Genomic DNA, 24,839 nt, shown 5'->3' with positions numbered 1-24,839 from the left:
TGAAGAACTGCTGGAAAATACGTAAGCAGGTAAACAGAACTTTCAGGACATTTGGCACAGGAGGGGTCCTTCCAAAGGGACTGTTCCCTCACTAACTGTAACCTCGGATTCCCAGCAGCCCAGAGCATACTGAGCCTCCCTCTCCCTCAGGTTTCTAAAGCCCACTTGTCTGCCTCAAGGGTAAGAAGAATAAGTTAAAGATCATCCCCCCTACCCTGAGAAAAAACCACAACGGCATGGATAATAATATGTTTTTAACAGGGACACTGGCTTTGGAAGTCAGAAGCGTCCCAAGTCTCCTCTCTGTTCACGGTGGCAGTGTCACTATGGGCAAGGTGCTCACTCTTTCTGTGTCTCAGTCTCCCCACCTAGAAATGACAGGATTTGGACTCTCAGTGTTTCTCAGTTGCGGCCCCCTGGTCACTGGGGGTAGGACAGCTGGAGACCTCAGAATGGTGAGCAGTGCTGGCCATCCAGGCACTAAATGTCCACAGCAACCCCCCACACACACACTGTCATGTCCGTGACCAGAAGTGGCCCCCACATTTCCAACCCCTGGAGGCCAAGGAGCTTTGAAGAACTGCTGGAAAATACGTAAGCAGGTAAACAGAACTTTCAGGACATTTGGAGCTAGTCCCACACCCACCCACAGTCCCCTGTGCCCCAGTGCTGTGTGCGGCCGTGGGCCAGCTTACCTTCCTATCATTCGTGTCGTCCCCTGGGCTGTCGTATTCACCCTGTAACAGAGAAAGGAGTGCTGCTGCATAAAGCCAAGGGAATTCTCAAAGCCAGAGCAAGGATCTTCTTTTCTATTCTCTGGCGTCATCCCTTTCTCTCATTCCCCTTTTGAGGAAAGTCAAAAGCATGCCATGGTACGGAGCCAATATTCCGTGTTGTTAGGCAGCAACGCGTGCAGTGTTTCCTGTGGACAGCCTCTCACACAAAGATGACCCCCTCCATTGCATCCGCAATCAGCCTGTGCCTCCTCAGAGCAAAGGCAATGGAGGGCACGCACCCAGCAGACCGTCCGACATCACCCTGGGCCACAGCACACTCCCCCCACCCCTGTCCACAAGTGGCAGCACCAGACATCCTATCTGCCCATAGCAAAGCCATCAGTGGGGAGAGACTGTCATCTGGAAACTCCTTCGGACACTCAGGGAGCACCCCCTGCCCCAGCGGCCTCATGTGGCATAACCGTGTGACCCACGCAAAGGAAGTGACCAGCCAGGGGCCAAAGCCACTATGAGGGCATCTCATCCATGGGCCAGTTAAGTTCTTCATGAAGCATCCTGAAGAATGTCACTGCCCTGTTTCTAACACAGGGATGTTTCTAACACAATCCCCCATCAAGGAAAGCTTTCCTTACAGTCTCTCTGTCTTCTCTGCTTAACCAAACAAGAGTATAAAGGATTTTGAGAGATTTCACCACTTCCTCCTCCCTTCAGACACTTGCATGCCTCGTCAGTCTTCTCACACCACCTCCCAAAACCACCGCAGGGAGCATGGGGAACACTCGTATCCAAACCAGCTTGCCACGGGGGCAATGCCGGGAGAGACAGTTGTCTCCCTCTGAGGAGGCCAGAATCAGCCCAGGTATTTGAGCGGCGTGACTCCCTTCGGCCCCGCCTGGGATGCCTTCAGCCACGGTGTCACCTGAGGCACACAATTGTTTGAAGACTGTGGGGAGCACACAATGGAAAGGATACTCACGTCATGGAGAGGGTAGGCAGCCTCATAGATATTGTTTGCTATCAGAGAGTTAATGCCTGTGGAAGGAGGGAAGATGAAAAAGGTAACTGTAGGGCAGGGGTTTCTCAACTTAACCTCTGTCCATCAGGAAACATTATCCCCCACCACCTCCCCAGCTGAGGCTCCTCGTCATCCCCAGTCTAGAAGTTTCTGTGAAGCTTTAGTTCTCAGCACAAGAATGATATTTGTATTTCCCAAATACAAAGTTATGGCCCAGAATGAAATGTGCTCTCTAACCTCATGTGCCTCTGCCTTCACGCCCCCAGGACACCACAGACACTCTATCACCAGCACCACGACTGTCCAGTGATACCACCTATGTTCCGTGACAGTGCAGGAATGATCCTATAGATTATTGTCATTAAGATCAATAAAATTACATCAGAGCATCCCACAGCACATTCTTAGAATCATTTCTGGTGCCTTCCTGTTCATTCCAGGAGCAGTGTTTATCCCTGCCCATGGCTGGTCTGCCTGGACCATTAGTTGCCTAAGGTAGGGTGGCGCAGGGCAGTGGTTCTCAAAATGTGGTCTGGGGAGCCCTGGGCATCCCCATGACCCCTTTCAGGCAGTTCACAAGGTCAAAACTAATTTTATAATAGCACTAGGACATTATTTGCTTTTTCCCTCCTATTCTTTCCTGAGTACAGAGTGGCGTTTTGTGAATGGGATAGCATCACCCACCCCCAACGGCTAATAGAGTATGTGCTTATGGACCCTTGTGTTTTAAAATTTTCTCAGGGTTAACTTCCAATACAATAAATATTGACTGATATAACCCACCTAATAAACCAAAGTCCTTTGGATACTCTCAATAATTTTTAAAAATGCAAAGAGTTCTCGAGGCCACAAAGTCTGAAAACCACACAAGAGTTTCATGTTTTAATCCCAACAGTATTTCACACGATGTGCACAGAGCAGACCCTACTGGATATATGTTAAATGAGTCAATGACTCCCTCCCGTTAACTCCTGCATAGTCACAACGGAGAACCTTCCGCCCAGCACGGAGGCAGTGTTGTTTACTTGTTTCATTCACGGCTTTATTTAGAGACTGTAAAAGTGTACGTCCTGACTCAGGGTAGTCTGTCCTGGGTCACCAGTTCCCATATGGGAGACATTATATCCCGCCAACCCCCACTACCATGGTCCCTACCATGCAAGGATGCACATGTAATCACGGAGAGGGAGGAGGAGGGGGGAGCTCTGGAACTCAGTGACTCCCCTTGCCTCAAACACACTTTCTGCCCTGAACAATTCTTTCCAGAGAGACTGCAGACAGTCGTGAGATGAGAAGAAAGCAAATTAGGTTTGCAGGGAAACATGTATCCCATACTAATGCTAAGTAATCTGTATTTGCACAGCTCTGGATAAACGACAAGGACGGATAACAATCTAGACAACATTTTCCACCTCCCCTTCCCAAGTGATACCCCACCCACATACTCAGAGACCACAGAGGCTCTCAAACAACCCTCTCTCCTCAAACCCAGCCCCTCTTCGCCTCATTTCTAGGGTCATGGGATGCCAGCAAGACCGGCCATGGGCCCCAGGTGGATGCAGAGGCCCTCGGCAGACTGCAGGGGGCGCTCTCAGAAGGGACCACTCTGCCAGGGAGCTGGGAGCGGCAGCATCGCCAAGGGCCAAGTTCTTTCCCTATTTTAAGTTTCCTCCTTGGCATGAACCTATACCATCTGAAATAACTGTGGGAGGTGGGGGGCGGGGAGAGCAGGGGGTGGGTAAAGGGAGTGTGGATGGGGGAAGGGAGCCCAGGGGCTGAATGAGTTGCAGATCTGTCTTACTCACAAGACTACAATTTCACTCTGAACATCATTAATCAGTTCAAGATCCGTAACCACAGCAATGTGAAGCCACCCTACAATAACCAAGGGGAGGGGTCCAAAGTCAGGAGAGGGGGTGGGGGTGGCTCGAAGCTACAAAAGGGCTGTCGATGAGGACAGAGGCTGAAGCACCACAGGCGGTGCAAGCTCTAACCCAGACTGTACCCTGCGCACTATTCCCCCAATCCCTGCACTCACAGCCGTGGTAGCCACAGCAGCAGCGTGTACCCTGAAGACAGTTCCCAAACTCCATGGGGGAAAAAGTTAAACGGGTATGGAATTCTTGGTTTTGCGAGGCTCTGAGCATAGTAGCTGAGCACCTGACAGCATAAGCTGACAACCTGAATTCATGGGTCCTGCTGCCAGATCCTCAGAAGGATCACAGATCACTGGAGGTCTAAAACACTCCACCTTGCATCTCAAATAAAGCTTCCTGCGTACCACGTGCCTAGAACAACTCACTTCCCTTGTTGGATGTTGTCTGCCCATTGTTTTGTGTGTCCCCTGAAGGCTCACAAGGTTCCCATTCCCCCCTCAAATGTATCTCTCGTGGCAGTTAGTTCACTGCTGGGAACACACAGAAGGCCTAAAGGCTGATGAGAGCAACCGGCCCCATGGCTAATATTACTGTACAATCTCTTCCCATTTTCCCCAGGCACCCATCTTCCTCACTCCCCCAATTTTCTATGGCAACCACTGCTGATGAAGAACCTTTGAACTCGGGTTGATTAGTCTGTTTCCTAGAGAAGAAGCACAACAACGGTTCTTGGTCTTGGGGCCAACACAATTCAGATCCTCAAACCCAAGTTGTCCCAACCCAGATAAGCAGAGCCCCAAAATGCAGTGAGGGAATGTGCCCCTGTCCTCCAGGGTTGGATGCCTCCTTTTTTCCAGATGGCATCATATGGGTGCTCTCAATCACTGGCTGTTTAGAGGGAGGGAACAGCACATAAAAGGGGGAGTAACCGAGAAGGGGGGAGGAGAGTTGAAAATAACTATTCATCTACAACTTCACCCAAGAATGGGAATTGCTCTGGCCTCCTGGGTCACCCACAGACTTCAGAAACCAACATCCTACCCCCAAACAAGCATGGAAATCAGTTTGAAAGAAGAAGAAAATAATCAAACGTTTTTTTTTAAATAAGAGTCTCTGCTTTGAAAACTGAAATTCTGAATTTTTTCCTTTCTTTTCAGCAAAAATGAGCTAATTGGTTCCATCATGCCCCATCCATCTGGCCATAATGGCAAAGCTTTCTTCTTCAAGATCACATCTAGTCTTTCCTCTCTGCTCTAGACCCAGGGAGAGAGAAAGACCCGACCTCTCATCCCGCTGCCCCCAGAAGGGGAGCTAGGAAGAAGGAGAAAGCACAGAGGACACTGTCCTTTCCCTCTCCCTGCAAACAGAAGCAGTGTCTCAGCTCAGACATCTCACATTAGTGAGAAACATCTCACTGATCCCTCCGGTCCCTTTAAGTCACTAGATCTTCACACCTCTTGCTCTTAGAACTATAATCCCTAAAAGAAAAGGCTCATGCTTCTCCTCTGCCCAGTGCTAACCACAGCTCTACAACCTGACTTGGCCAGGCCTGGCAACACGGTTCCTTGGCACCCAGAGGGTCAGGGTCAAGGAACAGAGCAGGTGGGCTCAGGCGCCAGGCCCGTACCTGAAAACACACACTCAGAACACAAAACCCGAGGCCTAGCATTTAGCTTTCCAAGACATCTCTGGTTTCCAGGACACAAAGGATCAACCAAAGCATGGTTTACGGTCGGCCTCCCAAAGAGAGCCTCATTAAATCTACAAGAGCTGCTGGGTGACAGGGACCGCAGCTCTGGTCCCTCCAGGTCAAACTCAAAGGAAACTTTCATCCAGTGGGACAGGTACTTAGAGGAGTGGTGAACTCTTGAAAACCCATTTGGTTTTGATTCCCCCCTCCAGAACAGGGCCCAGTCCACCCGGCATTCTGCTTTCATCCCGTGCTCCAGCCGGACGTAAATCTAAACCAGAGGTCCCAGACGGTGCATTTAACAGAGACTATATTTACCCATCACCAAATTGTCTTGACGTGTGCTTAATTACTTAAATGCCTTTAATCCCGAGCCTTTTCTTCTAACAAAATATAAACCAGTTCAGTTGGATGAATGATAAACCAGATGTTTACAACACACAACACAGTCTGGCTTCGGTCAAAATAATTAAGACATCGTCTTCTGAGTGGGGAGGAGAGATGCCCGAAGCATACATTTGTTTAAATGCTCTGACACCAAAGTGTCTATGAAAGTGTAGTTCCATCAATCTGTAATTTTCTGTCCATGAAGATGAAGCAATAACTTCCATACGAAAGAAGTAGAAAAGGTGTCTCTCTCCCTCTGACGTGGTCAAGGGGGCTTGGATTTCTTTCCACAGTGAAGTGCACTTTAAAGGCTTATAGGCAATGATATTGCAATAATGTTGTATGTACTTATTGTGGTGGGCACTGGACAATGTACAGAATCATTGAATCATGATGTTGGACACCTGAAACTAATATAAAACTGTATGTTAATTACACTTCCATTTTTAGAAAGGCATTCCATGATAAGGTGAATTTGCAGGACCCTGAGAGTTGATTTTAGATTACATTGACTAAGGAGGCATCATGGGGGCAGGCCAAGTTTTACTGGGCCAAGACTGTTCACACACTACCACCACCATGCAGAACCCAAACTCACAAATATATCTGGTCTCTGAACACCATATGTGCCTTAGTTTTAATCCCTCACTTCCAGGGTAAATAAGAGGGAAAAGGTTGGGTTACAGAAGAAATCTTCCCAATTACAAGTTAGACCATCAGCCAATGCCAATACACCCAAACTTTTTGATGGTCAGTAACCCTTTCTTTGCCTTCTTATGCTTGCTTTTACCCTCCTGCACATCCTTCCACCAGAGGGGTGCAGGGAGGACAAAGAGAGTCCACGGGGCCCTACTGTTGGCTAGGACAAAAAGAGACTGGACTAAACGAACTAAATGCCCACATGACAAATGTTAGCAAAGTCCTAGCAACAATCAAGCTCTTCACAGAGACACCTTGGTTATCTTTGGATACTTCAGAAAACCAATGGCCAAATCCCCAGAGGACAGAGCACGCTGCACCATTCTTTCCATTCCCAGATGTCAGTAGGCCAAGAGGGCGGAGTCTGCCTGCCCATAATCAGCTTTATCTAACTTTAAAGTTCCTAAGAGTCCTCTGGATAGCCTGTTAAAACTGTAGCCCCTGGCACCCTGCCCCTGCAGATTCTGATCCAGCACATACGGTGTGGGGCCCAGGGAGCCGGGGCTTTCAGAGATGCACCAGGGGACTCAGATACCCACGGAGCACACCGTACCTGAGCAATGTCACCACGGGAGAGGGAGCAAGGCAGGAGTGCATCTTTGCTCCCAGCCACCCTGGCCAGCAGTTCTGAATCCTCACCTTCCCTTCCACTGTCTACTCCCATGGTCTTTGAGATCCACAAACATTGTGCAATTCAAGTCCTGGCTATGGCCCAGGGACCTGCTCGCCGTGAATTTATAGGAAATCCAGTCCCTTCTCTCAGCCTAGCTGGTTCTTATGGAAAGGAGACTATGTTGCTCCTTTGAATCCAAGTTTATGAAATGCTGGAGCTGGAATTAGAAGCTTCGAGCACACTGAGGGGTCCCTCTTTATGGTACAAGAGAAGAAAGAAATGGGCCCAGAGAGGGGCGTTGACTTGACCTACGGTTCTCAATTTGTTCATCCCAAAGCTGAAATGCCACCTGCTTCTCAGCCTTTTCGGGTGTGTACCTATCTTCTTTTGGCCCCTTCTAGATACACTCTCTCCCCTTCTCTATCTGACATGAATGGGCTCCCTTGTTCTCTGGCTTTCTACTGGGTTTAGCAGTCAGAGGGAGATGGGACCCTCTGACCTCCTCCTTGAACAGCCACCTGCTTCTTTCCATGGGTTTCCTCTACCCTGCTCTGTTCATCTATGTTCCAGTAACCTCTCTCTCACCTCATGGATCTACAGCAAGGAAGAGCTTTACTGCTGCTCATTCCAGGCATTCCCAACTCCCTGTCCCCACCTTTGGAAATGGTGTCTCAATTCCCACTTTAAATTATCCTACTTTGATCATGTCATTTGTTCCCGTTGGGACCGTGATTCTCTGGAGAGGCTCCCATCATGTCTTCTGTCTTATTTGCTCTCCTTGTATGTGTCTCTCTGGCCACACAGCCATGTAGCACCTTATTACCTCTTCTCCTCAAATGCTAATGTAGCCCCACAAGAGCAGGGATTGCTGTGTGTTGTGTCTGGCTGATTCACTACTCTATCCCTTAGTTCTAGAGCAGGAAGGACACATAGTAGGTACTCAGTAAATACCCACTGAATAAGTGAATGAATGTTATACCAGGAAGACCTCAGCTTCCACCTCTCTGGGAAATCTTTCCCCGAAAGCCTCATCTATTTATTATTTTATTTTATTTTATTTTATTTTATTAATTAATTTAAAGAGACAGGATACCTGGGGTTTAAATCTGTCTCTAAATTTCTGATCTTAGGCAGCCTGTTCATCCCTCTGCCCTGAAATTGGTTAACCTCTGCTGACCCTACTCTGTGTGGTGGTTTCAAGGATCACACAAGAAGTGAGTGTAGAAGCGTACTTGTGCAATGGGTCCTTATAGTTCTGGTCATAGTAATACCTTATGTGTTCAGGGATCTCTTATCTGCTTATCTGTCCTCACCACAGAGAACCCAGAAGAAAGAAAAAGTACGTAGATCTCAAAAACCCATTCCCTAATGTTGCGGACCCTCACCACAGCAGAATCCCGTAGACCCTCCCTCAGTGCATTTGCTCTCTCTCTCTCTCTTTACCCCAGACTCTCACAAGTTTGTTCTTCTGTCTCCCTGACAGCAAAAGCAAAACAGAAAGAGCAGAATTCAGAGACAGAGGTTACCAGAGTCAGAAATTCAAGATATCAGAGAGTGCGGGGCAAACAACCCTAACAATACTTGGATGATTATTAAGGAAACATTTTAAAAACTTGTATTCTTAATGATGATCCTGAATCATCCAAAAAAAGGTTACATATGCATCTATACAGAGAAGGTACCTTGATCTATCCTATATAAGAGAGCAGAGAATAGTACAAGAGATTTCAGAAAATTTTCTGTATAAAAAGACATGGCTGAGGACCTCAAGAACTAAACCACTAACCCATATTCCCCTTTCACTTTGGTTCAAGGTCAAATTCGTAGCTCAACTGCAGGGCCTTATGGTTTGAATATCTGTATTCTATTTTTTTCCCCTAGTTTTGGCATTCTATTTTAATTTGTGTTTTTCCTGGTTCTTATTTCTTAATTTATTTATATTATGCTGTTTTATTGTTTTTCTTGTAAGCCACCTCAGAAATTTTGTGGAACAAGATGGGAATATAAATAATTCCACACATGCACCTTGTGTACAGCTTCATGCTTCGCAAAAGTAGGCACTCAGATATATGTATTTTCCACAATGAAAAAAAAAGTGATAATACTGAATAAATGGAAGTATTTCCAAATTATCATTATCTTTCATATATTTTCCATCTTCGATTCTAATCTTTCTTTATTTTCACTATCTTCTAATTCCCTTCGTAACTGGGTACACTGGCAAAGGGAATAAAGCTTTGTAATCTGGCCGCAATAATGACCATATTAAAGGTAATTCCTGGGCTAAAGAATCAACAAAAATACCTTAGAAAACAATGCCAAGCACTGTTCTCCCTTTTTCTCTTCTTTTTTATGAGGCAACAATCCTCTGGAGGAATCCAACTCAAATCTAGCCATTTGTGTTTCTCTATAAAAACAGAGAGAAGGGCAATAAAATCAAAATTTACCCCATGGCTCAAAGAGCCATGTTATCTTGAGGCCTCTGCATGTCATTACATTCCTTAGTTTTTCTGATCTTCTAAGTAAGAGGGTGCATTGGCCAAAGATTTTAGGGGCAACTTGACTTTCCTAGACAGAAGACAAACAACTTGAAAATCAGCCTCAGGGCTCTCTTCCACTGGGAATCAGAGAATTTCAGTCATATGTCCCTTGTTACAAACCCAGTAATGGTTACAAACCCATTGGCAGCTACTGTTGAACTAACACACTATCGGTGGGATTTAGGGCTTCAGTGAATGGATCTGTTGTGGGGGGCACAAACATCAAGTCCATAACAATAAGTAACTATTAAAGGGCTTGGATTTTATCTAAGTGAAATGTGGATCTATTCTACCATTTCAAGCAGACCAGTGAAATGATCAGATTTGCATTTTAAAAAGCTATATAGGCTGTATGTTATGGCATGGGTTAAAAATGGACAGAACTGGGGCTAAGAAGACCTCTTAGTGGCTGGGATAGTAAATTCAGGTAAAAAACAAAATGCAGTTGACATAGAGTAGAATCGTGGTTGTAAACAGTCAAACTGTACCCATTTCAGACATGTTCACAAGATCAACCCAACAATACTCTGTTATTGTTTCTGGCTTGCGAAATGAAGAACCAGAGTTCACTGAAGTTTAGGGTACATGGATGGGAGCTGAGTTGTCTCCACAAAAGGAAATCTGTATTTTTTTGTTTACATTGGGGTTGAGGTTCTTTCAGAGGATCTGCATGAGAGATCGAGTCTGTTGTCAGATAATTCTGAGAATCTAGGTTAAAAAAAAAATTATTCATCACTTGCTTACATCATTCCCATGCATAAAGCACAGAAATCAATAAGGGAATTTTAAAATGTATTGTACAGTGAGTTGCGTACTTCAGGTTTAACTTACATTAGAATGGCACTAAGGAAGAGGCTTTATGATATGTTAGCCTCAGTTTTCCTTCATTTTACTCATCGTTTTATAAGTGCAGGAAAACTGAGGCTAATGGACACCTCAAAGCCTACTAAAACCTAACTGAATTAAATGGAGATAGAACTTGAACTCACTTCTCCATGTTTCTCTGCTGAAGTCCCTGCCAAGATCCTACCTTGGTGTTTAGGATCTCAGGTTCAATATATGTCCACAAAAGGTAGGCTCTCCCTTCTAATTCAAGCGCCTATAAATTGGTGGCTGGATAACTATTGCTTCTGTAGTAACAGACTTTAAAGACTCAACCTAATTCCACCTCTGGTTCACAGCATCACAAGGGGAATGGAAATGGGATTTGGAGCAAAGAAACCCAAGCTGTAGACCCAATTCTGATAGTGATTCAGTATGTGATCCTGGACAAATCATGTGTTCTCTCTGTCCCCATTTGTAGAATTACTGACATCCCAACTTTCCCCTGAGCTACAAAGTGAATATTAGACCATTTATCTTGATACTCAGACATAAGCACAGAAGTAATTGCTTCCACTTCTGTGTTCCCTCTGCACTCTGGACATGTCTCCAGAGTTGTACCTAGCAGATTATCTCATAATTATTTATTTACATGTCTGTCTGCATGGCAAGGCTAAGAGCCCCTCAAGGCTAGAAATTAGGTCAAATTCATCTTAGCATCTCTCCATTTCTATAATATCATTTGACACCTAGAAGATGCTCAATAAATATTTTCTGGATGTCAAAAAAGGAACAAATTTTGGAAAGGTACTCAACAGCAACAAAATCCTTAAGATGTTTGATTTGAGACATCATCAAAAAACTCAGATCTTCAAAGGAAAATAAAAACACACACAAAACTTCCAGTGTTAAAGCAGAGGGTGCCTAATGGCCTTCCAACAACCCAGAGACTGTCTCAAAATAAACTTCAGTTTTTCAGGATTTTCCAGTTTACTTAAAAAAAAAAAAAAAACAGTTCTGTACTTAATCTTCTCAAAAGCTCTGAAAGATAGTGTTATTATCTCCACTTGACATCAAAGGAAACTGAGTTGCAGAGAAGTTGAGCCATTTGTCCACGGACACAATTACCAGCTAGGCATGTTTAATTAACTTACTAAACTGACAGAGTAGAATGTGCAAGGCAGACAGCTAGCTGCACTGGGGCATCGAAGATGATCCAGACACACCTCAAGGACTGTTTGGGAGTCTAAGCCATGCACATAGCAATTAGCAAGAAAGACAATGAGTTTGGTGGGAGTGCCAAGGAGAGGGCATTGGAAGAACCTGTGAGACAGCCATGTCTGGTCTGGGGAAGGACATGGGGGAGATGGAGTAAGGACATTCAGGCGAAGGGAACTGTGTGAGTATAAACAGAGAAGATGGTGATGGTCAGGCCAACGGGAAGAGAAATGGGAGAGAGAGGGAATCCAATAGAAATGGATATTTGTTATATTGATTTTAAGGTTCTGTTGAACATCTCAGTGGAGATATCCATCTGGAAGCTGGAAATGTTGGGCTGGAACTGGTGAGAAAAGGGCAAAATAGAAATTCATGGTTGCCAGAGGTGCCTGCGCGGCTCAGTCAGTTAAGAGTTTGACTCTTGGTTTCGGCTCTGGTCATGATCTCAGGGCCACGGGATCTATCCCGCAGGATGCTCTGCGCTCAGCAGAGAGTCTGACTGAGATTCTCTCCCTTCCTTTCACCCTCCCCACCAAGTGCACTTTCTCTCATGCTCTTTCAAATAAATATATAAATCTTAAAAGAAAAAGGAAATACATGATTGCTAGTCATCTGTATAGACAGAAAGTAAGGAAGCCATAGGAATATGGAGAAGAAAACATCTAAAATCTGGAAGAAGGAAGAAGAACCAAAGAAAGTGTGGTCCAGGAGGCAGAAACAGAATGGCAGCAGATTAGCACAGCAGTAGCACCTTCCTGGATATGAACTCTCAGAAGACAGGGGATGGTACAGAAGGTTTGGAAAGACGTAAAAGGCTAAGAAAGATGAAGACTAAGGAAAAGGCCATGAATTGTGGGAAGTAGGAGTTCACATATGATATCTGAGGGAGCAGATTTGGTCCAGTTGGGGGTGGTATGCAGGATAAAAGGCAGATTAATGGAACTGAGGAGTGAACTGGTCAAGATGTGAGACAAATTCAAGAATTCTGATAGAAGCCATGAGAAAATCTAAGATCTCTTGATTCCTCTGGTTGTCCTTGTAACCAAGGACAAACGGCTGCTCTGAGGGAGGGCTCCAGTCTATTCCATGGAATCAAGCTGGGCTAATTAGTTACCTCCCTCATTCATGTCCCAGCCTCATCAGCACCATGGTCCAGACAAATAACGTCACACAGAAGACCTGACTTTTAAAAATTGGAGTGTTACCTGTAATTCAGTAACAAGATGATTACGTCAAAGCAAAGTCATACATATAGCACCCTCTTGAGAAGTTCTGTGCTACACTAAAAGCCCTGTCACTATATAAAACCCATTCTGGTTCCTTCTCTTGGTAGTGAGGCATCTTATGAGTCCCCCCACTCAAACTCTCCAATATTAGCCATTATTATCATTAGCAGTGTTATTATTCTTTGGCTTGAGTGACTACATAATTCACTAGACGTGCCTCTCAATGACTTTTGGACTCTGTAACTCAAAGCTGCCTCAAGAGCCAATGATTTGGCACCCCACAACGAATTCTGAAGGACCTTCTCTCAAAGGTTTCATAAGCCATTCTGAGTGATGGTAACACCGTTAGAAAGCGCTCGGCCTGCAGAGTGATTCCTGTGGAAAAGCCACATGCTTTTGCTTAAAAGCTCCCATGTTTACCTCAGCCATTATGTGTGTCTTCTGCAAAGTCCGCCAACATCAGTCGGCCTGTCCTCTGGGCCGCCAAATGCTGACACCCCTGCTGCAAAGACTAATATCCTCAAATTTCAAAAACAAACCACCAAGGGAACAGAAACAGCCACATTCTGGTGACCAGAATGCTGAATTCAGGAGCCACACATTCCAACTAACATGTGGCCTTGGACAAGTCACTCACCCTGTGGGAGGCCACTTCTTTCACACATAAAGGAGGAGGCTGCACTAACTGTCCTCTGAGATGCCTTATTTTTTTTTTAATTTATTTATATCACAGAGAGGGGAGGGGCACAACCAGGGGGAGTGGCAGACAGAGGGAGAGGGAGAAGCAGGCTCCCACGGGACTTGATCCCAGGCAGACGCTTAACTGACTGAGCCACCTAGGCGCCCCCGCCTCTCTTCTTAAAAATGAAATAAGTAACACTTGAGTGAGTGTGAAAAACTTTCAGAGACTGTGGAGACAGGGAAAAAGGTCTGAGAGAAGTTACTACAACCCGAGAACCCTGCCCCCAAGAAATGAGGCACTGCTGCTCCCGGAGAGCAAAAAGGACTTCTGGCCCTGAGTGAAGCAGCCTCCCCTCCTATGTGGGGCAGGTTGTTTGTTTTGTTCTTTGCTGCCCAACACCGCCCCCCACAGGGAGCCACTGAAAGGACAGCTCTGGCCCCCTGAGCAGCCCATCACCACCACCAGCCCAGGGGCAGGAGAGGGGGTCCTTACCCATTGTGTTGTTGGCTCGGGAACAGGCTGTGCGCTTTAGGATCTCGTGCACCTAAGAAGGACAACAGCAGGGCTGTGAGTGCCATGGCCATGCGTGTCACCACACGAGGTTGGGCGATGGACCAGGCAGCTGGACCCACTTCCAGGGAGGGGGAAGCCAAGCATATGCCAAGCTCGTGCCTGGCCTGTCAAACCCATTCAGACTTGAGTGCTTTGAGGAAACAAAGAATCTAAGCCCCTCACACACACTCCCCCCTTCGCCCCACCCTGAAAAAATAAAGAAAGGCTATAAATTGACTGCAGTTACAGGAGGTAAGGAAAACACAGCAGGGAGCCCAGACCCACATGCCTCTGGAGGGCCAGGAAGGAAGTGCCTGGGCCAGACTGTCGGGGAAGGGGAAGAAGAGACGGTCCTCTCCACCAGCCCTGATTCCTGCCACGCTGGGGAAAGCACAGGACAAGGAGGCCACGGAATCCCGTTCCAGTGCTGGCTTCTAGCCAAGGGGTCCTGAGCGAGTTGTCTGTGGACCCTGACGGTCCATGGCCTTCTCTGCAACAGAGCTGACTCACAGAGCTGCTTCAAGAAACCTTGAACCTGCTTTGTAAACGAAAAAATGACCACCTACATCTTGCTCATTGTTACTATTATTTCAGTTTTTCTCCAAGTCTTTATCTCGTCTCCCCAGTCAGACACTTCCTCAAGACTCCACGGCTCAGAGCACTTCTGGGGCACAGGGCAGGCAACCAGCTCAATGGCCATGGCATGCCTAAACCAGCTGAACAAAGCCCTGAACATGGGGCTTGCAGGGGACTGTCTGTCACCTGGCAGGGAGGGCTGCTGAGTCCTCCCTGCAGAGGCAACAGGGACACAGGTAAACCTGTTGGCCCACTGGTGCACTCCAGTGGATCTCAAGCCTGAGCCAGGCTATGAACAGGAGCCAAGCAAGGCAGTCTGCTCTGGGACAAATGGCTGGGGTGCTTAGGAACCCACAGGGAAGGGGCTCGGGATGACATTTATAGATGTGAACACAGACCTCAGACAGAAGTCCAGGGCAGAGTAGACCCCAAGACAAAAGTCGAAGAATATTTTTCCCCCCTTCTTAACCATGTGGGGTGGACTAGAGAAAGGGAGAAGCTTCTAGAACAAGAGCTGAATGAGAGAAGTGTGTTCCTCCATCATCATTCACACAGACCTAGAGGGAGTGGGAAATAAATAACTTCCAGCAGTATGGGGCCCAGAATGTTTAATTCACTTGTAATACTGTGCAGTAATTCAACAGCAATAATAATTAGGAACAGCGTTTATATGGCATTGTACTATTTTATAAGTACTCTGCAATTATTTGGTAAACTCCACAACACCCTATAACTCCCCCGCAGACATGAGACCCAAGCCACAGGGAGATTTAAATGGCTTATAATAGCATCAACCAAAAAAATGGGAAGTTTATGCCTTTTTCCATAGGATGATAAAAGAAATCATGTGCCCATTTTAAACCTTGCTAAAACACAACCCGAAGGGACCTGCAGTGTTTCCTTGCCTAACCTGCAAGCAAAGAGTCGAGGCCATGTTTTCAGTGTGCCTTGGAAATGTTCCATAGCTTCCTCTAACCACCTGTTCTTTCTTAATCCTTATCACCTTACTGACTTGGAAGTCCTTCTAGAAATTGAACCCTCACTCCTCCCCTGTAGAAGCTTAAGTGCTTCCCTAGGAATCAATGGGAACACACTGCCAGGTTCCCACTGGGGCATGAAGAAGTGTGCAACATTCTTCAGGTCCCCTTTTCCTCCTCTGTCCTTAGCCTGAATGCTCTCTAGGCAGAGAGAGAATAAATGGATCAGTGAATGGAGAAAGGCCACAGCTCGAACAGGGGCCAGAAGGGCACAGGCCCTATACAGGTTTTCATTAGAAGCAATCATGCTGCAGAATTCAAAAACTTAATTTCAAAAGGCAAAAAAAAAAAAAAAAAAAAAAGAAATGTAGAAGAACAGCTACAGGCATGAATCCTGCCTTTCCACTGAATGGGCTGGTGATTAATTTTATTCTTGGACACACCAGCTAGTTCTAGCATTCCCTAAGATATAAATGCACAAGACTCCTCTGAGAGGCAAAGAAACACGGTAGCCCAGCAATGGTCCTCAATCAGATACCAATGATTGGTATAAATTTTTTTTTAATCCATTGTTTCTTAGAGTCTCAGTTTCCCCAGCTATAAAGCAAGGGAGGCGGGGAAATCACCTGATAGCTTAAAGTTCCCACCAGCTGTAACACTTCCTCTTTTTGTGATTCCAAGACAGGCCTAGGTAGAGAATCTTAAAGAGAAGGCACTTCTCTCAACCTGTGGGTGAGGGCAATTGTCTGCTGTGCCTTTCGCAAGGAAGACTGGGAAGCTCTGGGACAGGCCTCTCAGTTGTTGGCAACCCCAAGCAAATGACAAGGGAAGGTAGCAGGGAGAGCAGAGGAATGCCAGCCACACTGGGTACGCAGCCTTCCCTTCCCTTCCACAGCCCGCCACCCCTGGTTGACCTGTGTACTTACAATGCGGCTACGGGTGGCATTATCAAAGAAGGTGTCCTTGTCCTGGACGTTGTACCTGGAGACACCAAGAAAACAGAAGGTCAACTCATTTCATGACCCTGGTCCTGAGACCACTGTTACTCCAGGCCCAGAGCAAACCTTTGCAAGGCAGCACAGCAAGATGTATAAGACACACACACTCGCACATGCTCACACATCATTCTTCTTGCCCCAGTAATTCTGAGAGCTTATCATAGAAATGGATCCTAGGAAATAAAAGTTCAATAGAAGAAAAAAGTCCCATGCATAAAAATGTTCATTATGAGGTTACTTATAATAAGGATTATGGACATAAAATGCAATTCTATGATCTATAGGATGGGCAACCATGCAGTCACTGAAAATAATAATTAGGGGAAATTCATAAATAGGAAATTTTAGACTGTGACAGAAAGTATTATACTACGAGAAGTTTTAAACATAAAAGTATGTAGAAAGGATTCCAATGGACAAAGATAGTAAAAAATATAACAACCACCAAAGAATGTAAGTTTCCACACGCTGGGATGGTAACTCTTCATTTTTCAAACTTTCATTTAATGTTGTCACCATTGCCAAATCAATTAGCCACCAAACTCCTAACTATGCAAGGTATGTGTCAGTTCTAAACTCTAAATTATGACCTCCCACTAAAGGGAACACCTGCCTAGAGCTGAGTGTACTCCAGGCACTGGGCGCCCAGGTGCCCAGATCATGCTCCCAGCCCCCACCCCTGGAGCTCAGTCAGGTTGAGGGGTGTCTCCTAAGCAACAGATGAAGAGAAGAACATGGTAGTAAGTAGACCACTGCTAGGAAAACTCGGAGGATGGAGAGCATCTTTGGGGTAGGAAGAACAGAAGGTTCTTCCAGATAGAGGTGTTTAGGAGCTGGGTTTAAAGGGCCCCAGGCACTGAAAGAACAGGAGATGCATGGGAGAGGGCAGCCCAGATGCCACCGTGGGCATGAAGGCAGGCCCATGGAAGGGGAAGCATGGCAGAAGCACAGAGCACAAAAAAAAAAAAAGAAAGAAAGAAAGAACCAGCAGGCCAGGGGTCAACATGCTTGTCCCAGTTCAGCCACTTCATGCTGTCTGACCTCAAACAGCCCCCAGGTCTTGGTTCTAAGAGACAGACAGTTCTATCTGAATGGCCACCTCATGAGGGGAGGTGATATTGTGACTTATAATAAATACATCTTTTGGTCTTCATCCGGGGCCCCTGACTCACAGCTCCCCAAACCCTTAGAATTTCCTGAGCAACAAGAGCAATGGGAGCATCTTTTGTCATATTATTTGGTCTCCCAGTCAGAGCCACAAGGTGATATGGGTGTCTTGTTATGCATAACAAGCCCCTTTCTGCCACAGCTGGGCTTATGTCAATGAGGTGACTTTTGGAAATCTCCTAAAATGGAGAGGGGAGCAGCTGGTTACCAGGTAAACCAGCCGTGACTAAAAGGCTGGAACTTTCAGTCCCATGCCTGATTTCTAGGAAGAGGAGGACGGGGCTGGAGGTTAAATCCATCTCCAATGGCCCATGATTTAATCAATCAGGCCTACTTAACGAAGCCTCTGTAAAAACCTGAAAGGAGGGATGCCTGGGTGTCTCAGTAGGTTAAGCACCTCCCTTAGGCTCAAGTCATGATCCCAGTGTCCTGGGATTGATTCCTGCATCAGGCTCCCTGCTCAGCAGGAAGTCTGCTTCTCCCTCTCCCTCTGCCATTCCCTCTGCTTGTGCTCTCTATCTCTCTCTCGCTTACTTGTTCTCTCTCAAGTAAATAGATAAAATCCTTAAAAAAAAAGAAAAAAAAATCTGAAAGGAAAGGGTCTGGAGAGCTTCCAGGCTGGGGAACCAGAACACTTGCATGTGCCACCATGTTGGGCCCCAAGCTCCACAGGACACAAGCACCTTCTTTCAGAACCTCCCTTTCTGCATCTCTTCATCTGGCTATTGCTTCGTATCCTTTGTAATAAATCAGGAATCTAGTGAGCAAACCCAGTTTTCTGAATTCTGAGAGCTTCTCTAGCAAATTAATCAAACCCAAAGAGGAGGTCATGGAAAGCTCTGGACTACAGCCGGCCAGTCAGAGGCACAGGGAACAACTTGGACTTACTGTTGGCAACTGAGGTGAGTATATGAGGAGGCAGCTGGGGACACAGAATTCCCGAAGCTTTATCCTCCTTCTCTCTGGTTGATTACAATACGGTGAAACCCTGTTAGGCTAGGAACTGGGCAGGATGGTTTCCCCACAGAAGGGAAACTGGTATTCGACCATTTTCTCACAGAGTCCCTAGGTTTATGGCTGTGTACTCCACAATTCGCCATCCATTGTGCCAAAGGACTGAAACGGAAGGTGTCCCCACAAACATGGGGGGCCGTTGGGTTAGTCTCACTTAGGGAAGGGGATTCAGGAAGCAGATCCAGGGAACACTTTGGCCTTGAGAGCATGCCCCCTCCTCGATCGCCCAGGCACTAGGGCACTCACTGTGGGAGCCCAGGGCATGGAGTGTTGTTTGATTTCCCTCCCCTTCCCTGCACACATCCCTACCCCCACAGCGTCCATACTCACAGGTACATTTTCTCCCTGGAGAACGGGTAGGAGAGGTTTTTCATCTTGTTGTTACTGTGATCCGGAACTCTGGGTTTCAGGGGCGAGCTCAGCTTCTGCAGAAGTTCGTTGAACTTCTTTGCAATGCTGCCTTCTGATTTGATCTCATACATCTAGGGAAGGCAAACCACAGGTCTAAAAAGGAGGCCACATCCAACAGAGACCAGAGTGATTCACTCACAGCCACAGCTCACAGGGTACTGAACCCCCAGCAGGGGACACTCTGGAAAGAGGAGGAAACTGGCAGAAGCCAGCAGAGCCCTTCTACCCCCTCCCCACCATGCCTTTTCATAAGAGTGTGGGCACTGGACCCCCTCGCAATCATCGGTGTGAACAGAGGTAACCGGGACAGAGAAACCAGTGAAAAGGCCAAATTTGCTCCATGACTACATTACACACATTAATTACACAGAAGACCTACTACAGGAGTCGCCATACTAAGTGCTCTACACATATTAGCTTCAATGAGCATAGCAACCCAGCTAAGCGAATACTACTACTCTCACACTATGATGAGTAAATTAAGACTCAGAAAGGTATGATGGCGTCAAGAAAGGTCACACAGATAGTAACTGAGTAGCAGCGTGGATCTAACTCATGTCAACCAAACTTTAGTCTGTCCTCCACAGCTAGGCCGTGCCCCTGCGACATTACCCACACCCCTGCTTTGGTGTGTTTCTCTTAGGAAATATTGATAAATGAGTCTGCCCTCAACGTATGAAACCTAACAAGTACCTACCTTAAATCAAGCATAAAGTTAGTACTGAGATAATTATTGGTAGCTCTAGTACATAGAGCTCGTTATAATGTATAGGGTGCTTCTGCAGACACTGCAGCCCTTGGCCTTCCTGGTTTACAGATGCAGTCACTGAGACATGGAGGTTCTACTTCTCATATCAAAGCTGTGATGGATTTAAAGATGGCCACAAACTTTACACACAAATTTTCCTCTTAAGAGGTGCTGTGCTGTTCCCACACCCTTCAATCTGAGTGGGTTCTGTCACTGCTTAACCAGCACAGCAGAAGGGACACTACACCAGCTGCATCCTTTCAGAAGATGGGCAGCCCTGCTTTGGTCTGCTTTGGTCTCTGGAAGGCTGGTGCCTCTAGGAGGAAGTCCATGCAGAGGTAAGAGTCAACAGAAAGACAAAGGACCCAGGCTGAGCCCAGCCTTTCAACTCCCAGCCATGCATTAGGCTTAGGAAGGCCATCTTCTTGGACCCTCCTGTCCAGCTAAATCCTACTAAGTGATCCAACTCGCCACTCCATGGAGCAGAAGAATCCCCTGGCCCAGCTCTGCTCAAGTTCCTGACCAAAAATGCATGAGAAATAAAAAAGTGACTGATTTTTCAGCTACTAAGTGTGGGCTAACTTGTCATGCTGTAAAAGGAGACCAGAACAAGAGCAACAGCCAGATCTTCTAGCTTGAGAGCCGATTTTCTTCTCTACCACGATATCCCTCCAGTGGCTTAAATCTAGAGAGGCAGTAAAAGAGGGATGAAATCCAAGATCAAGGTAAATGCTATGAAAGTCACACAAAGCATTTAGGGGTTCAAAAAAAGGGGAAAGGACACCTAGTTGACAAATCAGAAAAATGTTTCATCTGTGGGCAGCATTTCTGTCGGGCTTTAGAGAGAGGTAACTTTCTTTTGTTCCCATTTTGTTCTCTAATAAAACAGTAAGTTGGGGGAGGGGAAGAACGTCCCCAATCTAACAGCTGAAACATGACCGTGGTTTATTTACACTAACAAAATGTTGATGCATTTTTAATTTTATTTCAACTACAAAATTAATGCCAATCTAGTAAACAAACAAACCCAAACCATAAAAGGGTATTAACAAAGTGTGAGCAGTTTCCTTTTACTCCCAACCCAATCCCACCCTCCTTCCAGAGGAAATCTCTATTAACAATTTGAAGTACATTTCCTCCCCCTTTCCATACACATTCCTTTCTAAACACAACTATGATCATATTTCACGCATTGTCCGACCATTTGCCTGTTTCACTTAGCAATACATCACAGATATATTATCTTTCCAGGTCAGTTCACATACAACTACCTTAACGAATGTGTAATACTGCACAGCAGACGTGAATGCTAATTGGTTTAGTCATTTCCCTAGTGACGGGCATTTATTTTATTTTCTATACATGCTTTATCTTGTTTGATCACACTCCTATTAACATTACCTTATAAATAGTTTGAATGAGACTGGCAGAGATGCAGGAAAAGACGTTCTAGGCAAACAAAAAGGTAGAAAAGTTTAAGCTGCACTGAAGAGGGGTTTAAATGGCCCGGTTTCTTTGTAGCACACAGAGAGTGTAAATTAGTTAGTAACCTCTGGAACACTGGAGGCTCCTGGCAAAGTTTGTGTTCTTGACTGCCCTATGCTACTGCTTCACTTGCTAAACCATGAGTTATCATGGGGAAAAACAGTGTGCTACTTACAGTAATGCCTCTCTTGTCATTAAGTTCTTGACCGTCCTGCCAAATCTCTCCTTCATGCACACTGGTCACTGTAATGTAAAGTGTTCACCCCTCGGGAATCCTTGGGCCTAAAGGGACAGGGAGGCAGAAGGACGACCCCCTCATGCATTCCCAGCATACATCTCACAGGTCACCTCCGAAGGCAGGTGCTGACCAGGCATGTGCCCTATATGGAGACCGCACTGTGCTCACTGTATAGTGATCACCATGTGTCTTTCGATGGCATGTGCATGGAAATGGGAGTTTCAGAACAGAAGGGAAGCTGATGGACTCTGTCTTCCAGATGCTTTGGAATGACAGACTTGAACCCACTATGGTACTTCTTCTTTGTCCACTTCTCTGCATGTCCACCTCTGCTCTCCTAGTCTGGGAAGCCTTCAACTACTACAATAAGTGGTCTCCCCACATCTTCTGCCTAGAGCTACCAAATTTACCAAATAAAAATCCTAAGATGTCCAGTTAAACTTGAATTTCAGATAAACAGTGAACCATTTTTTAGCGTAAGTACAGTCCCATGCAGTATTTGGGACACATTTAGACTAAAAACGTATTCACTATATTCATTGTTTATCTGACATTTCAGTTTAACTAGCCATCCCAAATTTTACCTTGCAACCTTACTCTTGTACACCTCTAATTCACTCTCCAAATTGGAGCCAGAGTGATGTTTCTGAAGCAAGAATCTGATTATACCACCTTTCTGTTAAAAAAGCCTTCAACATTTACATTGTTCTAATGATAAAGGGCAAAGTTCTTAACACAGCCCATGTCTTCACACAAAGGTCTTCCCACAGACCCTGTAAGAGTCTCCATGTTTCCCTGCCCCACAGTCCCTGCTCAGTGCAGGCAGCTGCTGGCCCTCTTGCAGTTTTCCCAACATGTTTCTCCACCCCAACTCTGTTCACACTTGATGCCTCCCTCAATCGTCACTTCCTAGGGGAAGTCCCTTCTGACTTCCAGACAAGGTCAAGTCCCACCCTTAGGATTTCATGGGCCCAAATTCCTCTCCTTCACTGCACTTACTGCAATTATAATTCCACATTTATTCAAGAGATTACTGGATTAATGTGTGGCTGCCCTACTTAACCATGATCTCCATGAAGGCAGGATACTCTACAAACTTCTCCCTATCTTTGAATGAATGAATCAATGAATGAATGATAAATTAGAGGGAAATCAGCATCGATGATGACAGTTGCTGCTGCAGAAGGAGCCCAAGCTGGGAATAGAACAGCCATAAGGTAACAGGCCTGATAGAAATAAACCAGACTGGAGGATAAAGCCAGAAGCCCAAAGACTCTGGCTCCCTTCCTGTCCTCACCACCTACAAATGTATTTTGGAGCCCAGACCCAACAGAGGTCAGGAATGCCTATATTCAACTGCTATAGATTAATCATCCAGCAGCTGCCTCAGGGCTTTGTTCTAGCAGAAGGTTAGCTGAGAACCTCCACGCAGTTCTTGACCCTCACCTTGGTGGCTGCTCTGGTAGAGTGCACATGGGAGGAACACTTAGGAGGAGTAGGTACATGTGCTATGTCTTTAGAGGGGTGAGGCATAGGCCAAGGATAAATGTTCACTGCTTCTTGATGGGAACTCCAGATCACTGAAAGCAATATCATCTGCCTCCAGGAAAAATGTAACAGGTATAAAGGCGAGTCTCATCAGAAACATCAAGGTAATATCTGCTCACAGCCCTGACTAAGACCCAACACAAACATACCCAGGCTGAAAGGTCTGACTGACTTATGTTGGAAAGAGATTCCCTAGCCTTCAGGGACTTGTGGGGGATGGAACCAGACACATATCTGCAATAAAACACAAGTGGGTCCCATGGCCCAATGTCATGGACACTAAGCTTACAGGATGAAGGACCTGCTCCCTACCTCCATGCCTGAGCATGCACTGTACCTATTCCTGAAACTTCTTCCCTTTTTCACCTGGACAGCCCCTACCTCTCCTTTACCTTCTAGGCTTAAGCATTAATTTTCCCAGAAAAACTTCTGGGAAAGTTGGCCACTTTGAACTAATGGTTGCTGTGGTCTGAATGTTTGTGGCCCCCCGAATGTCTGGGTTCCCCCCAAATTCAATTTTGAAATCCTCAGTGCCCAATGTGATGGTATTAGAAGGTGAGGCCTTTGGGAGGTAACTTGGTCATGAGAATGGAGCCCCTTCCACCATGTGAAGACAGAGTGAGGAAGGATGGGCTATCAACCAGAAATGGGCCCTCACCTGACCACACGTGGCACCCTGGCCTCAGACTTCCAGCCTCCAGAACTGTGAGAAAGAAAGTCCTCATTTATATGCCACCCTGTCTGTAGTATTTCATTACAGCAGCCCCAGTGGACCAAGACCATGGTTTCAGGATACTGGCCATCAGGCAACAAAGCTCCTGGGAAATAGGAAACAAGTGAGACAGCTGCGGGACGGCTCCAGCTCACTACCTTAAGAAAGGTTCTCAGCCTTGGGGCAGGAAGGGGAGACAAGTAGAGCCCATCGAACCCCTGAGGTGACAGAGCTGTAAGTCTGGGGAGGACAAGGCCACTGGAGGTCATAGGACAGAGTAGCCCAGAGGAGAGAGCTTCCCAAGGAGCCCCAGAGGTCTGCAGAAGGTCCCCTGTGGGTATTTGGCCCCATGGATACAGGGGACTAGCTGAGTCTGGAGAAAGAACCATTTAAAAGCACTGAAAAAATACTCTTCTCGTCAGGCAGAATGGAAACTCTCATCATCCACACGGCACTGGATAGGGTACTCAGGTCAATTCAGCAGTGCGGGATAATTAGACCCTAGACAGCGCACTGCTCCAGATCCCTTAACAAGTCATAAAAGAAAGAACTGGACTAAGTGCCTTGTAAAGTATTGTCCAAGTCTGACATTCTACAGCTTTAAACATTTAATGAAAAGAAACACTCTTGATGTTTCTATGTTTCAACATTGTAGGCATCTCCTAGATGCCAGGCACTGAGCTCGGTGGTTGATCTGGAGAAGCACAAAGAGGGTGATGACCCTTCCAACACAGAATGCTCTGTGAAGTGTCCAGCACTTCCGCGAGCACCATTTCATTGGGCTCCATGAAAACTCTGCAAGTGTGCCTGCCAAGTAGTGTTAGCATTGCTATTTTACAGATGGGAAAACTGAGACTCAGAGGGGCAAGGAAATGCCAGAATCGGTGTGGAACCAGGCCTGAAACCG

The 24,839-nt window shown here is 46.1% G+C and overlaps 1 protein-coding gene across 1 annotated transcript in view; it reads right to left on the bottom strand.

Moving 5' to 3' along the window:
• Positions 1-24,839, bottom strand: part of ANO2 (anoctamin 2) — a 341,480-nt gene that overhangs the window by 221,124 nt on the left and 95,517 nt on the right. The window contains exons 5-9 of the mRNA XM_059404945.1: positions 19,121-19,272; positions 16,538-16,592; positions 13,999-14,050; positions 1,714-1,769; positions 696-737 (exon numbers count right to left, since the gene is read on the bottom strand). Of these exons, the coding sequence (XP_059260928.1) occupies positions 696-737; positions 1,714-1,769; positions 13,999-14,050; positions 16,538-16,592; positions 19,121-19,272 (357 nt within the window). The remainder of the gene's footprint in view (positions 1-695; positions 738-1,713; positions 1,770-13,998; positions 14,051-16,537; positions 16,593-19,120; positions 19,273-24,839) is intronic.

The sequence above is a fragment of the Mustela nigripes genome, chromosome 6 (assembly GCF_022355385.1).
Source record: "Mustela nigripes isolate SB6536 chromosome 6, MUSNIG.SB6536, whole genome shotgun sequence".
Taxonomy (NCBI): domain Eukaryota; kingdom Metazoa; phylum Chordata; class Mammalia; order Carnivora; family Mustelidae; genus Mustela; species Mustela nigripes.
Note: the sequence above shows the minus strand (reverse complement) of the source record. Positions and strands in the feature narration are given on the sequence as shown.